Source organism: Petaurus breviceps, unplaced genomic scaffold (assembly GCF_028583685.1).
Source record: "Petaurus breviceps papuanus isolate PSGF00001 unplaced genomic scaffold, PetGlider_PUasm1.0 90510, whole genome shotgun sequence".
Taxonomy (NCBI): domain Eukaryota; kingdom Metazoa; phylum Chordata; class Mammalia; order Diprotodontia; family Petauridae; genus Petaurus; species Petaurus breviceps.
Window position 1 is genome coordinate 4,394,555 of NW_027187267.1, and position 16,868 is coordinate 4,411,422.

A 16,868-nucleotide genomic window follows, 5' to 3' on the forward strand; every position below is an offset into this window, starting at 1 on the left:
GGGACCCCGTCCAACCTCTCTTCAGAGCTTGGTTTATTTTAATTCAACAAGGAGTGAGAATAATTCAGAGTGAGAGAGAGAAAGAGACGGAGACAAAGAAAGAGGAAGAGAGGGGGAGAGAGGGAGAGAGCTACAAAGTTATTGGAAAATGGTGGGTCATTACCAGAAATACAGAAGTTAAGAGGGTCAGGTTTGGGGGCAGTGAAAGATGATGTGTTAGTTTTTGAGCACATTGCATTTGAATTGCAGGCAGGACATCTAAGTGGAGATGCAGAATTATAATAAATGCTTGTTGAATTAAAATAAACCAAGCTCTGAAGAGAGGTTGGAGTGAAGATAAATCCTTGGAAATCATCTTCATGAAAATGACAATTGAAGCCACTGTAGAAAATGAGTTCAGCAAGGGAGAATATGCAGAGAAAGAAGAGAAAAGTGTCCATGATGGAATATTGGAGGAAACCAATAGTAGAGCCATAAGAGGTGGATGAAGACCATATAGAGAAGACAATCATTCTTACTATACATTTTTTGTGGGGACGTTTAAAGGATGGGTTAGAGAGGCTAAAGGGTAAATGTATGAAGACCAATTAGAAAACTGCCCTAATAATCTAAGTGAGAAGAAATGAGAGACTGAACTAAGGTGGTGACAATGGGAGTGAAAAAGAGGGGACAGAAGGGAAAAATATTACTTCCATACTTTGATCCATCTGTTATCTCATCCTTCCCATGGTGCATACTGCAACCCTCTCCTACCTTCTCATCTCATCCTTTGATAATTTCCTTTCATAAATCCCACATAGATGATTGGCACAATGTGCTAGGGGCCTTCCTCTAGAACTCTTGTCATTTTTGCAGAGATCAGTGGGGAGCAAAAACTGTTCATTGGTTATTTCTCAACTCTAGCTCCATAACTAGGACAACTTCTATTCTAACCCTAATTTTTTTTTTGGGGGGGGAGGACAAGGTAATTGGGGTTAAGTGACTTGCCCAGAGTCACATGACTAGTAAGTATCAGTATCAAGTGTCTGTTCTGAGTTGGAATTTGAACTCAGGTCCTCCTGACAACAGGTTTGGTGCTCTATTCACTGAGTCTAACCCTAATTTTTTTTTTCCAGTATATAGATAGAATCGACAGGACTTCAGAATTTATTAGTTATGGGGATGAGGAAAAGGGAAGAGTTAAAGATGACTCTGTGGTTGTAAGATTAAGCAACTGAGAATATAGTTACGAAAATAACAAAAATAGAGAAGTTAAGAAAAAGGTAAATGTTTTCCTCCTTTGGGTGGGAAGAAGGGAAGTAAAAAAGTTCAGTTGTGTATTTAACAGACATTTAGAAATGTGGGACTAAAGCTTTGGGGAGAGGTGGTGGCTATAGATAAAGGATTGAAAGTCATGTGCAAAGAGGTGATAATAGAATTCATGTGAGTGGATGAGGTTATTTAAGGGAGAGAGTACAGAGAGAAGAGGGCCTGGAACAAAGCAAAGTGGACACACCCAAGTTTAAGGAGTCAGAGGAGGATGAGGAGCTGACAAAGAGTTAACCAAATCTCTTATTGCCCCTTTAGAAATTTTCAGCCTGGACCATCCCCATGGTCCAGCTTTATGTTACATACTGTTGACTTGTTAAGTTTTTCCTAGAGAGATTTGTTATGAATGGGAGTATGATTTAAATCCCCTGGTGGATTAATGAACTCTAAGCACATTCGTAATCCTATTATTCCTGACCTAGGTTGTTCTAATACATTGCTAGAGTTTCTGATAGATACTGAAGATCAAAATTTGAAGATACCATTTGTCACCTTAAATATGAACCATCTATGGTATGAGTCTTTCACAGTAACAATGTCTCTCTGCTGTCCAATACAGTCCCTTCTTTCTAGTTGGTTTTAAGCAACTGGGGCCAAGGATTTATCCAGTACCATTTTCTTTGTACAACACCTAAAACAATGCCATGTGCTCAATAATGCTTAGTGATGATAATGGTGATGAGGATGTTGACCACAATAATTACCTGTAGAGAAGTCCATCGACTTTACTGCTTAGGAGCCTTGTGACCTAGGGAATGTCTCTTTATCTCTCTAATCCTCTACTTATATTATGCATGCAAAGCTTAAAGAATTGGACAAATAAATTGTGGAGTTTTTTGGTTATTATTCCCTACATTTAAAAAATTACACTCCATTCTCCATTATTCACTTCAATATAGATTGATAGTTGTGTATCTTACAGTAAACTGGATAACCCAAACTCATCTCTCATAGGCTAGGAATTTAAAGTTAGAAGGGACCTTAGAAATCTTATAGTACAGTCCTCATTTTACAGATGAAGAAACTGAGGCCCAGAAAAGCAAAAGGACTTTCTCAAGGACATATCATAAGTGGCAGAGCAAGATTTGAATCTAGGTCCTCTGACTCCGAATCCAGCATTCTTTCCAGAGGATCATATAATCTCATCTCATTGATTTAAGAATGAATGACAACTTTTTAGTGTAGTTGAGGGTAGAGAGGAAGATAGGGAAAACCAGACTGAGCAATTAAATTTTCAGTTCATTAGAAAACAACAAACATTTACTATACACCTTCTCTGTGAAATATATGTAGGGCTTCTGATGTTTTTTGTTTGGTTCTGGTCCTGCCGTTTACTAGCTTTATGATTTATAAGGAAGTTACTTAACCCCTGTGTGCCTCAGCTATTTTTTGAAATGTGTAAAAAAATGTGTTTTGCACCCATCGTAGGACTATTTTAAGGATCAAATGAGAGTGTCCAAGAACTATTCCCTAGAATTAGAGATCTATTCAAGATTACAGCTGGAAGGAATCCTAAACCCATCCTTTTCATTTAATAGTTGAGAAATCTGAGGTCTGCTGAGGCTGAGTGATTCTAAATACAAATAAATTTCAAGACTGGCCTCTTCAAAGTAGGAAAAGGCATTAGACTGGCCAGGTTTGATGTCCGCATTCTTTTTTCATGTCCACGTTTTTGGCCAGCTCGTTTCTTTAGGATTTTGGTACAGACAGAAGCTGTTGGGGTTAGCATTATTGTTTAAAAGCACAAACTGGAAGGAAATACCATCTCAGCCCTAAACCACCCAGAAGGTCTCAGCAATGTTCCTGCCCACGCAAATAGCTGGCAGGTGGACAATAGAGAGGGACTGGCAACAGCCAGAACTTACCCATGCACAGAAAGAGGACCAAGAACCAGGGGTGATGCTGGGCCATGTTCTTTCAGCTCTTAATCCTTGGGAAGCAAGAGTGTCAGTGATAAATGAGTTGCAGTTTCTCCGTTTCTCTTCCTTTTTTTTTTTTTTAACCTGCTGTGACGTTTTACTGTGAAAAGTTTCACCAATAGCAGCACTACTTTAGAATTGTAGTGATAGTAAAAGCTGCTAAGAACATACATAGGCTTTAGAGGGGAAAAGGGCAAAATGGATGAGTGAATGGGCCCAGACTGGTGAGGTAAAATTTTTCGAGGTCACAGAGCTAGTAACTGCCCAGGGATTTAATCAACATTCTCTAACTCCAGATCCAGTCCATGTTCTAGACCCAAGACCACTGCTTATTTCCTTTCCATAAGATCTCTGATAAATGGTCATCATATCTCTGCATGAATACCATTAGTAATGAGGAACACACTACATGTTATGGCAACTTGTTCATTTTTGTACAGTTATAGTGCAGTGTCTTCTTTTTTTAATTGATCTGAATGCTGATTGCCTGCAACATCCACTCACTAATATTAGTTTTGTTCCTTGGAACCAATTTCTCCTGAGTGGAACGCCATTGATTTAGAGCTGGAAAGGACTATAGAGACTATATAATTTAGCATTATCATTTTGTAGATGAGGAACTGAGGCTCACAAGAGTGAAGTGATTTGTCAAAGGTTACATAGGATTGTTCTTTTTATTTAGTGATAATAATTGTGTATGCTATTCTTCTTGCCTGTATACATTGTTTTGATACCTTTGCATTTTTCTAAATCTCTTCATCTTCTCATTCACCATTAGTAATGATAACTAATATTTTATAATTTAATTGATCAGAAATACAAATAGGTATATAAAGCATATGAAGTATACCTCATGAAACAAATAAAAAGTTATATGAAGTAATGCAAAGGAAGCTTGAGCAATCTAAATTGTCATAACAGAAAGGCCAAAATATCCCAAAAAGCTCCCAGGTCAACAATTAGACAATCAACAAACATTTATTAAGCCTCTACTATGTGCTAAGCACTCTGATAGATAGCAAACGCTTGACCTATGTCAACCTGATAGAAATGGGAGCCAAACACAATAGTAGTTCAAATTATAAACTTGTTTGTAAAATCTTAACAAAAATATAATGGAAGATCATGAGTAGCATCACCCCGTAGGTCAGAGAGAAACAACAGAGGGTAAAATCATTTTAAAGAAAACTTGGGGAGAGCCAATTAAGCAAAGTAAGTCTGAGTGCACTTAGTGATTTGTTTTAATTTAGTGATAATAATCATGTATACTTTTCTTCTGACACTTTTCCCTTTGTTTGATCCTTCTAAATCCCTTTATGTTCTCATTCACTAGAATTAATGATGTATAATATCATGCAATTTAATTAAAATAATAAATTAAAACTATGAAGAAAATGGAATGACAACAAACAGAAGAAAAGTATAAAAGATCCTTGAAGATTTTCATAATAAAGTTTCTTGCCATTAAGGAGACTAGAGCTATCATACTTGGACTCTAACATCAAAGTCCAGGTCATACTTATAGAGACATAGAAATGGTAACTAAAAAGAACAAAATTAGAAAAAGCAGTTGTACAAAGCGTACACAGAGAATATTCATACTAGAGTTGATAAAATTATGATAACATTGATAGATTGATTCACAGAGTTTAAAGGAAGGAGGGGAAGATATCTGGGGTTCAGAAAAAAAACTATTTAGTCTTTATTAGTACTGAAAAAAGTGACAGAGAGAGAAACAACTACTGAATGAAATGCTAATGTTCTATCTGTAATAATTTTTATGAAAATTAGCTGAATTCTTTGAGGTGATCCATAGTGAAAGTATTAGTAGGTAGCAGGCAGGCTTTCTCAGGTAATTTTCCACAGTGGATGACATCTTTACTGTCATACAATTGACTGAAAGATGTAGAGAATACAAAATCCTACTCTGCTTATTACTGATTGATAACAAAAAAGTATTTACTTCAGTAGAGCAAAATGTCACCTTAAAGGGTCTTTTCCAAGAAGGTGTCTCCCATCCACACATAAAAATAATTCAAGATTTCTTAAGCAAATGAACAACAGAAACAATCCTATTAAATAAATATTAAAATATTATTTTAAATAATATTATTTAAATAAATAATAAATAAATTGAAATTGATGTGTTTGTCCTTCATTCTTGAAGAGAACCATGACATCAGTGAAATCATGACATGACTTGCAGCTGACTTGACTTTGAATGAAGGAGGGCTGTGCAAGGTCACCAACCTCACTTTCACCTCCAGAGTCATCTGGATCTAGTATGCCAGATATTCATCAGGAGGGCTGGAGATGGCCCAGGATGCAATGGGAGACCCAGACCCTTGTAGGCTAAGGTCTTTTCAGGTTCTCACTTTGAGTGAGATAATGCCCATTCAGTGAATAGGTCTCTTTAAAAAATAAATTGAAATAATATTATTTTAAATAATAAAATAATCCTATTAAAATCCTATCTCCTGATCATAAATATCAAATTAGGCATTAAACTAGGAAACATATATTTGCAAAAGTTATTTGACACTGGGATATAGGATATTTACCATGGAATGAAAGTTGAAGAGGGACTGACTAGGTGGTGCTAGAGTGGATAGAAAATTAGACTTGGAGTCAGAGCTTGAGTCCTATCTTAGATACTTACTAGCTATATTCCACTTACCAGTGGAAGTTAACTTAAGCCCTCTCAGCCTTAATTTCTTCATCGAGTAAAATGGATTATATTAGTATTTACCTTACAAGTTTGTTGTGAGGATCAAGTGAAATAACATATATAAGGGGTTTGCAAAACTTAAAGCACTATATAAATGCTAATTATTGTTATTGTTATTATTATTACTGTTACTATGGATGATGAGGTCTCCCAGATACTCTTGTTTGCTGTTGACATTGTATGGGTTGCTTTGATACTTGGATCACTAAAGAGCCTCCTGGAAGAGATCTGTAAGCACTTTAACTGTTGGTTAATGCTAAATATTCTGGTCCAGGCCTTATGGCACAATACAGTAATTCAGGTTTGGGATTGGGACACAATGAAATATTTTCAGACCAGAAAATTAATTAAAAAGGACTTTATTTACAACAAAACGGATTTACTTTGCTAAAATCAGACACTACTCTGTGGGCCCCCCCTGCCCCCAACTTCCTTCTGCATTCACCAGTGCAATAACTCTGAATCAAAAAGATGTACAAAAAATGTGAATTTTGTCAACCCTGCCAACACATGACCCTTTCGTCTCCATTTTAATCCTGGACTTAGGTCTTGAGACTTTGTAAAATTTTCTTTAACCACTTTCAGGTCTCTATTTCATTCTTTTTCTCAGCATCCTCTGGGGTGGGACAATAGAGATCATAGGTGCTAATTCTATAGTTGTAATTTTGTACCCAAGATTCCATGAAATGTATATATATATATATATATGACTGAAAAATTTCTAGTCTTATATAGCTCTGATGCTTTCCTGCTTGACACAAAAAAGAGGGGATGAGAGTGAAGTCAGGAGGACCTGAGTTCAAATCCGGCCTCAGACACTTAACACATACTAGACCTTGGGCAAGTCAATTAACCCCAACTGCCCTCCCCCCCCCCAAAAAAAAAAGAAAAAAAAGAGGGGATGAGAAGACTTGGAAGGTGAAGTACAATAGTTAGTTTAAAATGTAATGTGTGTTGTCAGGTAAAATGTGTATGTTCATAAAAGTTGTCTAAATGCAGCTCACCAGGAGGTGTGGATAAATATCTCTGTAACTTTGTCTACTATTCTCCAAGGGAGAATTTGATTTAAGCCTAGAGGGAGCAGGTGAAGAGGCCACAATGCTGACCATTTAGTTTTCTGAGAGAGGATACCAGATGAGAATTGTATTTACCTGACTTCCTAAATATTTCTAGTCAGGGTCATGATTTTAGGTTGAAGACAATTTCCTGGTCACTGTCCACAAAAGGGGAAAGGGTGACCTCAAGCTTATACCCTTAGGCTTGACCTTCCAACTAAGTGCTAGTTGTTTAAAAAAAAAATCACAAATAGTGACTAGTGAGCAAATCCATTTGTCTAAATACCTATCATGTGGAAACTGGAAAAGTCACACAGGATAGAGAATACACAGAGCAAATTCTCCCACTGAGACCAAGAGATGTCAATTCAATCAAGAGACACCCAAGTCTCTTTGTAGCCTTTGGGAAGGCAAGCTGGAAATCAGGGCATATTGAGTTATCAGCTCTTCCACATTTCTGCTGCTTTCTGAAAATTTTTGTGTTTTCATGGGTTTCTCTTTGAAAAGAGTTTGGAACCACAGAAATCCATGCTGAACAAGGAATGAAGAATTTCCTTTCCAAAGCTGTCATACCAACTCTGGTTTGTAGGACTGTGATATTGAGTCATCATTTTGTCCACCAATCAAAATCCTTTCTGAATGGCAGAACACGAAATATTCCAGGCTGCCTCCTCCCTCTCCCCCTCACCTTCTACAGTCTGGCTTGGTGGTGGAAAGCAGCAGGTGACCAGGGTCTAATGTGTGTCGTTTTGGGGTCCTGCCCTTGGGTCAGGGCAGAATAAAGTCCAGGCTGGTTTCTCAAGGAGGGCCTCGAGGGCCGGGCCGCCGCAACCTCTGCTGTTTCTTCTTGTTCTTGGCAGTGTCTCAGCATCATCTTGACATCGTTTTCAAGGATCTCGGCAGCTGGCTTTGCTTCTGGGCAGGACGCACGCCTCTCTTCCGGCTCTCATAAAGCAGGGGAGCTCTCTTAGTTTCAATCGGCTCATCTGTTCGCTCTTCCCATGGGGGAAAGGGGATCTCAAGCATATCCTTTTCAGAGTCTGCTGGGCCGTCCCCTCGGCAGAACCGTCTGGACAATGAACTACCCACAAACGAAGACACAAGAGCGCACCTGGAGAAGGCAAGATGGCAAGCCGCGGGCGCAGCCGGCGAGGCCATTTCCGCTGAGGCCCGGCCGGAAGCACCACAACCAGACACCTCGCGCAGGCATCGATGCGTCCGCGGGCCCTCTTTTTCTTCTGTTTTGAAGTTTATTTATTTTTAGTTTTTAACATTCACTTCCATAATTTTTACCCCCCCCCCCCCCCACCAAGACGGCATGAAATCTGATATTCCTATTAAACACTTACTTTCATATTAGTCATGCTGTATGGTAGGATTCTAACAAATGAGAGAAACCAAAAGAAAGGAAAAACAAAACCAAATAAAAAGAAAATAGGCTGCTCCACTCATCGTGCAGACTCCATGGTTCTCTCTCTGGATGTGGATGGCATTTTCCATCATGAGTCCTTTAAAATTGTTTTAAGTCCTTGCATTGCTGAGAAGGGCCAAGTCTATCAAAGTCAGTCATGGCACACTGCCTGTTACTGTGTACAATGTTCTGGTTCTGCTCCCCTCACTCAGCCGTCAGTTCATGTAAGTCTTTCCAGGTTTCTCTGAAGTCTGCCTGCTCATCATTTCTTATAGCACAATGGTATTCCATTACATTCATATACCACTACTTGTTCACCCATTCCCCAACTGATGGACATGCCCTCAATTTCCAGGTCTTGGCCACCACAAAAAGGGCTGCTATAAATATTTTTGTACACTTGGGTCCTTTCCCCATTTTTATGATTTCGTTGGAATACAGCCCTAGAAGTGGTATCGCTGGGTCAAAGGGTATGGTGAAAACTAAAAATAAATAAATAAATTGGGAAAAAAAAAAGTGGATCTGCTTCTGGGGCACAGGGGACTGTGATTCACACTTTTTGTGCTGGGGGCTAGGGCCTGATTTATGGCTTTCTGTTCTGTGGGGTCTGGTTCTGGCCGCTGGAAGCTATATAATGTTGTAGCTTACCTGGTGCTGAGGTGGAGCTGGCTGATGTATGCTGAGGCCAGGTGAGATCTTTCTGCATTTCAGTTACACTGAAGTTCTGCTGTGAGGTATGAGAGACGGGTGGTTCGGCCACTGGAGGTGTCTTCCTCCCCTAGTGATGTGCTAAAGCATGGGTAGGCTCAGCTACTGGTAGATGCCCATCTGTGCTGGTGTCTGCCAATTCCCCTGGCTGTGTGAAGGCATTCCTGGGGTCCTGGTGTTGGCATTTGCAGGCTCCACAACCCTGGGGCTCCAGCTCTCCCAATAGTCTGCTTAGGTGGGACTTGCTGGGATGCTTCCTGTCCTGTACTGGTCCCCTTCAGCCATAGCAAGAGGGACCTTTCCCATTAATCCCCCTAGCCTCCCAAGATAAAAGCCTGCTATACTCCTTCTTTATGCTGGCTCCACTGTTCCAAGATTTTTCCTGGTGCTATATTCTCTGGGTTTTTCAAGGTCAACAAGGTAGGGTGAGAGTGATGTATTGTTTACTCCCCCATCTTGGCTCCTGGAAATTTGAATAGGTGACTTTCAAATATTGATTCTGTGGGCTGATAGCCCCTGGAGTACCTGCTGCCACTGCCACAGGCCCTGTGCAGGACTGTGCCTCTCTCTCACCCATTTCTGACAGATCCCCCTTCTGCAGTGAGAGGTCTTGGAACTGCCACTGCTGCCAGTAATTCAGTCTGCTGGGGTCTGCTCTAACCTTGCCACAGTCAAGTCATGGAATGGGTTTCTTCAAGATGTAGTGGATTCCCGTGTCACCAAAAGTCAAGTAAAACCTGATTGATCACTTCTTGGGTTTGTTGTTGAATGGATCCTTGTTCGTGTATAGATTGAACAGATGATGTCTAGGAATCAATTTCCAATTCTGAGATGTCCATGGTTCATTTTAGAATATTCTATGACAACTACCTAGGATTTCTCTAGATTTTAGGCCCTCATTTGGTACAACATTCTTTCCACAAGACCAGAATTAGACTTGAGGATTCTGGGAAGATGGTGGAGTAGGTTAGAAAATTCCAAGCTCTCAAGATTTTCACCCACAAAAGAGATGAAATAGCAGCTTAAGGCCAAACAACATACGGGTGAAAATAAATAAGAATAGGGGCACCACAGAGGTCTTCTTGGGACAATTTGAGAAGATTAGAAGAAAACTCCCTGGATGAGGTTTGGTACCTGTGAAGAATAAGAACTTCTAGGCTAGGGTCCTTCTTTAACGACATGGGGCCAAGCCCTGGGGTTAGTTGGTTTGAGAGGCTGCCTTGGCCCCAGCCACAGGAACTTTTACCCCCTCTATAGTGAGGGGAGTTGGGCGTCTGAGCCTGGGAAGCTCAACGGAACCTCTGCTGATAAGGAATACCAGACCTAGCTGTGCTGTGAAGAATTGTGTAAGTGATAAGGAACCAGTAGATGCCAATGAGTGCAGAAGCAGGGAGGCAGAAAGTCTCTGACTGTGGGCACTTATAGGAAGTTGGAGATTTGGCTTTGGTTCCAGGCTAGAGGGGAGAACTGAAGATCTGGGGCAAGAGGCACCATCCACCATACTCCAGGGCTAGAGGTGATTACAAAAAAATAAGCTATTACCACAAAAAAATGCACAGGCAAAGGAGAGAGAATCCAACCATAGAAAGCTATTATGGGAATAAAGAAGACTGGGGTTTATCTTCAGAGGAGGATACTGAAGTATAGAAACCCCCAAAGAGTAATATCAAATAGTCACCTGCCCAAAAAGAATTCATAGAAGATCTTTAAAAAGACTTTAAAAATCAAATGACAGAGATGGAGGAAAAATTGGAAAAAAAAGAATAATCCAAGAAAAACAAGATCATGAATGTCAACTAATTAGAAAAGGAGATTAAGAATCTTAAGGAAGAAAATGACACCTTGAAAATTAGAATTGGGCAAGATGAGGTCAGCAAAATTATAAGAGAACAAGAAATAATTAAACAAAATATGAATAATGAAAAAATAGAAGAGAAATTGAAACATCTTATAACCCCCCCAACAGATTTAGAGAACAGATCAAGAAGAGATAACAGAAAAATAGTTGGACTAATTGAAAGTTATGATAACAAATAATCGATGCAATGATAGAAGAGATAATTAAAGAATATTGTCCTGAAGCATTAGAACAAGGGGGGAAAGTAGAAATAGAAAAAATCTATTGATCACCACTTAAAAGAGATCCTATAAGGAAAACTCATAGGAATATCAGTTAAATTCTGAAACCCCTAGCTCAAGGATAAAATATTAAAAGCAACAAGAATAAAAAAATTTAAATATGATGGTGCCACAATTAGAATCACACAAGACCTGGCAGAAGAGACATTTAAAGGACCTCAGGTCTTGTAACACTATATATCAAAGAGCAAAAGAACTGGGAATCCAGCTGAAAATATCATGCCCCACAAATTAAGCATAATCCTGAATGAAAAAAAATGGACATTTGATCAACTCTTAGATTTTCAAGACTTTGTTAAAAAAAAAAAATCTGAACTTAATAGAGGATTTCACGTACAAGAGCCAAGAGAAATATAAGGTATATATCAAAGACTGATTATAAGGGATTCAATAAGGACAGACCATTTACTTTTTGAATATGTAAAATGTAAAAGGTATGTCTAACATTCTTATTAATAATTGGGTAGCTCAGAAGAAATACTATTATATGGATTTAAAAAGTAAAACCATTTAGGAGCAGCTAAAAAGAGTAATTATTTTATACAAATGAGGTGCAAGAGGAAGAGTTGATACAGAGGAATTAGATGGGGGAGGAGGGCTGGTAGTTCTACTAACCTACTTTCATTGGGAATTGGTTTAAGAGGGAACAATACATACATATATATATATATATATATATATATATATATATATATTTAGAAGAGTATAAAAGTCTAAATTTGGAAGAAATAAAACTCTAGGGGCATAGGGAGTGGGGAGAGGACAAGGGAGGGATCTTTAGAGGGGAAAGTGAGGGAATAGGTAAAAGTGGGGTATAGAAGGGCGTTTATATTTATGGGAATGGGACGACAGGGGAGGGATCCTTGGGGGGGGGGTAGGCAAGAAATAGGAAGTCAAGGCAGTGAGTAGAAGTAAAGTAGAGGAGTCAGGAGGGATAGAATACAAGAGATATGCACAAACATAAAGATCAGGAGTAGAATTTGGGAAAGTATATGTCCATGTATGTATGTATGTGTGTGTGTGTGTGTGTGTGTGTGTGTGTGTGTGTGTGTGTCTGTAGCTATATATAGAAACATATCCAAACTTAATGGTAGCCTTCCTGGGGTGGGGAGGGGGGAAGAGAAATAAAGAACAAAGTGAAAAAGTGCACAGCAGAGAACAAAAGAAAACTTACAAAGAAGCAAATATGGACAATTCTCAATATAATGTGTATTATTTACCATGCAGGCTTTCTTGAAATAAAAATTTATTGTTACATATTTTGAATCCTTTCTTATGTTCTGCTATGCACATGTCATGCTTTCCCCCCTTTCTTACTTTGTATTTAAGTTTATGATATATTTGTGTTTCCTTTCCCTATTTGGTATTTGCATTCATTCTAGCATTTGAGATTAAAATAAAATTTAAAAAAAATACCAGAATTAGCATGCAAGTTTATTAATTTTCAGTCCAGTTCTCTTTCTAGGACATCGCAGAGTAGATCCATGCTCATTCTCACATCTTCCTGATCCAAGTCTTCTGAAAAGAAGGACCATTTTTTACTCATCATGGTGAGACAGCTTCTGGAAGACATCAAGTTCATATAATGAGGGAATGTTAGAGCCTGGCAATAGCTTCAGAAATAATCTAATCCGATGTCTTCCTATATTACAGATCAGAAAGTTATGGTTCCAAAAGGCGGAATCATTTGCCCAAAGTCACAAAGGTTGTTAGTGGTAGGTCTCTGGACTCCTAGTCTTGGTCCATCAGCAGCAAGGTCGTACAGTGGATGCTGAACTTGGAGTCACAAATACTTGAGTTCAAATCTGGCCTCAGATACCAGGTGATTGTGGACAAGTCCCTTAACCACTGTCTACCTCAGTTTCCTCCAATGTAAAATGGGGACAATAATGGAATCTACCTTCCAGAGTTGTGAAGATCAAATGAGATTTGTAAAAGGCTTATCACAGTGCGTGGCATATAGCAAGTGCATAATAAATGTTTGTTTCCTTTGTTCCATGTTCTTTTCACTACCTATACTCCTTTTTCCACCCTGCCACAGGTGATGCCTAATCCAGTTCAGCACAGTCTAGCCCTATACCTCTCAAGTTGATATTTGAAGATTGAGAGAAGGGATTTTGCCCTAGCTGAGTTGGGACTAGTGCTATCCCTGAGGGGCCTTATCCTTCCTGAAGAGGGTGCTTAGGTTTTCAGGAACTCCTCTGTGCTGAGGACTGTCTTTTTTTAAGAAAATGATTTCTCCTCACTTTTCCTCTTAACTAACATGTATAAGGGAGACTGGGCAGCTGTTTTGATGGATGTGATTCCATATACTGCACATTTAACCTTATGGGTGTAACTTGTGTAAAAGGTCCAGACCTCTGACATGGATTAAATTCAGTCTTGGGGAGTTTTCTCTCTGATAATGTCTTTGAATTCTTTGGTTCCCATCTTTAACTCCTCCTGGATACCTGAAATCTAACTCCTTTCTCTTAAAAGTCCTTCAGTTCCCCAGAAAGCAACAGACTAAAAAGAAATTCAATTCAGAAAATATTTATTTAGATAGTAAAGAACACTTCTGTTTCTCTCTCCACAAAGTTTGACTTATCATTCTCAATATTCACAACACCAATGAATGAAGTCTCTGCTTTGTGCTTTGCTATTGTGTGTCTCACAAAATCATGGAATCTAAGACATAGAAAGAATCTCAGAGACTGACTCTGAGTCAGTCAACTGGATTAAAATCCCCTCCACAACAGTCTGAAAAAGTGTTCATCCAGTCTTTTCTTGTAGACTTCCATTGAGGAAGACTCACTATGTCCTATGGTAGCTGATTCTGTCTTTGGAGAGATCTAATTAGAAAAAAATTGCTATGTTTTGTTTGTATATTTCCTCCACTTCCCAATATGTCCTTCCCTTGCTCTCCCACTCCAAAGATATATTCCTTGAGACAAAGTCTAAGCTCCACAAAAATTGCCAAAACAGTAACACAGTCTAATAATATATGAAATTCATGGGAATTTTAAAGTTCTGCTTAATTTCTCATCCCACTGGGATTTGTGTTCTGTGGTCTCTATTTAGCCTTTTATGAGTCTATGTGGGGATCAGGAAGTTGGTAACAGGTTCCAGATCCACAATTCTCAGGGGAACCCTGGTGGACCCTGTGGATAACTTTCTCACACTGAGCCTGGATTTCTCAGTTGAGCTCTTTGCACTGCTGCTTGGTGCCCCACCCTTTTTACCCCATGATGTTTTCACTCCACATGGCTGTTGGCCCATTTGATTCCTGTACATGATTTCCTATCAATTCCATCCTGAGGTCTGTGGAGGCTGGGGAAGCAGGTCTTGGTTCCACTCCTCTCAATATATATCTATTACATTTCTAATGCTCATTATAGGCGGAATGGGACCTATGACTAGAAAACGGTGTAACTCTGTTTTTAAAGGGTACAGAATAGATAATGTGGTGATAGGAGGGACATAGAAGCAGTGTATTTTACAAAGATTTAATCATGTGGAAAAATTTAGAATCCAGAGAGGGAAGTAGAACATTTGGTGAAGATTAGTAGAGGCAGAAACAGAATCAATAGTGTATTTGAAGTATCCTACAGATGCAGAAATATCCTGATGGATGATTTCAGGAACATCACAGGTCTGACTTGGAAGCATGATGCATGAGTGATGAAGAGCATGAATTATTAGATGTCTCCTAGATATCTTTTTTCTTCCCAAAGCATATTAGCTAATAATATTCTGACTTACCTTAACAACCATTTCATCCTTCAAAAGAGGAAGAGGACAAATAATGAGGAACTTCTCTTTTGTACCTGGTTCTCATCGACAAGGAGGAATTGATTACTGAGGTAGAAATTATGGGAATTTTGGGGAGAAGTGACTATTATACTTCATAGAATTTGTGATGCAGTAGAAGAAATCTTGCCATGGTCTGACATACAGTACAGCTACATGCCTATATATGTATGTTTGTATATATATCTATACTCTATCCTATGTTTTCATACATGTTAACACACATGTATATATTGTATAGATATGTAGATGCTATCTTTAATACACTTAGATGTTTAGGTATATATACATCTACATTATTTAGAAGTATATGTATATATCTATATAGTTATATCTTGTCTTAATCAGGTCAAATTTGTATTGCTGCATTCAGTTCTGGGCACCCCATTTTTAGGAAGCAATGCTAAAGATTAAGGCTAAATGCTAATGCTAAAAGTAAAAGTTAAAGAATGTCTGGAGAGGGAGATCAGGTTTTTGAGATCATTTGGTTTTTGAGTTTTTGAGCTGTTGGTTTTTGAGATCATGTCCTATGAAGATTGGTTGAAAGAGTGGACGTAGGATAGCCTGAAAAGAGAAGTTTTGGAGGGATATGTCAGCTGTCCTGAATTATTTTAAGGACTGTCATGTGCAAGGTAATTAGATCTATCTACTCTGGTTGCAGAGGGCAGAACGGATACCAATGAGTGGGTAGAAATTGCACAGAAGCAGATTTAATCTTGTAAGAAAACTACAACTTCCTAATAATAAGAAGAATTAAAAAGGGAAAACATCTGCTCTTAGAGACCATGACTCTATCTCTGGAAATCTTCAAGCAGAGTCTGGAGGACCACGGGATAGGGAGAAAGGAGATGGCATTTTTGTTCAGGTGAAGGTTGGCTCCCTCATCTGCAGTCCCTTCCAACTCAGAGATCCTGGTTCTTTGACTTGGTGATTGCTAAGGTCTTCACAGATTTATGATGATGTGTGTTAAAGGGCTTTGGAAATGATAAAATGTTGTACAAAGGAAATGCATATCATAATATCTTAATGTTAGGGAGTGAGAGGGAAGAGGAAGTGGGGGAGAGGATGTCCTAAAGACTCCTTTCCCTCTCCTCCTCCATATTAAGACCTCAAGGAAATCAGAATTTGAACTCAGGCAAGGGGTGTTTCTCTGCATTGCCTCCCAGAAAATCCTACCTTGTTTTCTCTTGTGCCACAGGTAAAAGCTCACTCCAGCCAGAATGGTGACAATCAGCATTTCCAAGACAGACAGGAGAGTATACCAGAGAGGATCAAAAGTAACTACAGTACCTGAGAGGGGAAGTGGCAAAGAGTGGTGAGGAGACTTCCCTGCCCAGTTTGGTTTTGTTTTGATCAGATTCCTCATTGGACAGACTCAGGAGGTGAATGTACTGAGCTGAATCCTGGGTTCCTGCCAGAGCCACACCTCACCCCAGTGTCCAAGAAAAACCCTTTCCAAAGAGATTGGGAGTATAGGCTTTAAGAGAGATTGTGGTTTTATTCTCCTGGAAATCTGGATTACAGACTTGACATCTTTATGCATAGATTTAGTTGTGTAACTCCTTTCTCAAAAATCTTCTTTGACTCCCCATTGCCTAACGAGTAAGACTCCTCTGCCTTCCCGGTTTTGCTCACACTATTGAACTCTGTTTTCCTTTCTTCTCCTCCTGACTCTATACTGCCCTTCCCACTCCTCTTTACTTTCCATTCCTGGAATGTCCTCCCCCCTCTTCTTGAGAAGCAGCATGGTACAGTGAATAGAGTGCTGGCTGCAGAGTCAGGAAGATATGGGTTTGAATTCTGCCTCCATC

The 16,868-nt window shown here is 39.1% G+C and overlaps 1 protein-coding gene across 1 annotated transcript in view; it reads right to left on the minus strand.

Moving 5' to 3' along the window:
* The window catches only part of LOC138141990 (SLAM family member 5-like), a 76,537-nt gene that overhangs the window by 35,231 nt on the left and 24,438 nt on the right, over nt 1–16,868 (minus strand). The window contains exon 5 of the mRNA XM_069062907.1: nt 16,234–16,347. Coding sequence (XP_068919008.1) covers nt 16,234–16,347 — 114 coding nt within the window. The remainder of the gene's footprint in view (nt 1–16,233; nt 16,348–16,868) is intronic.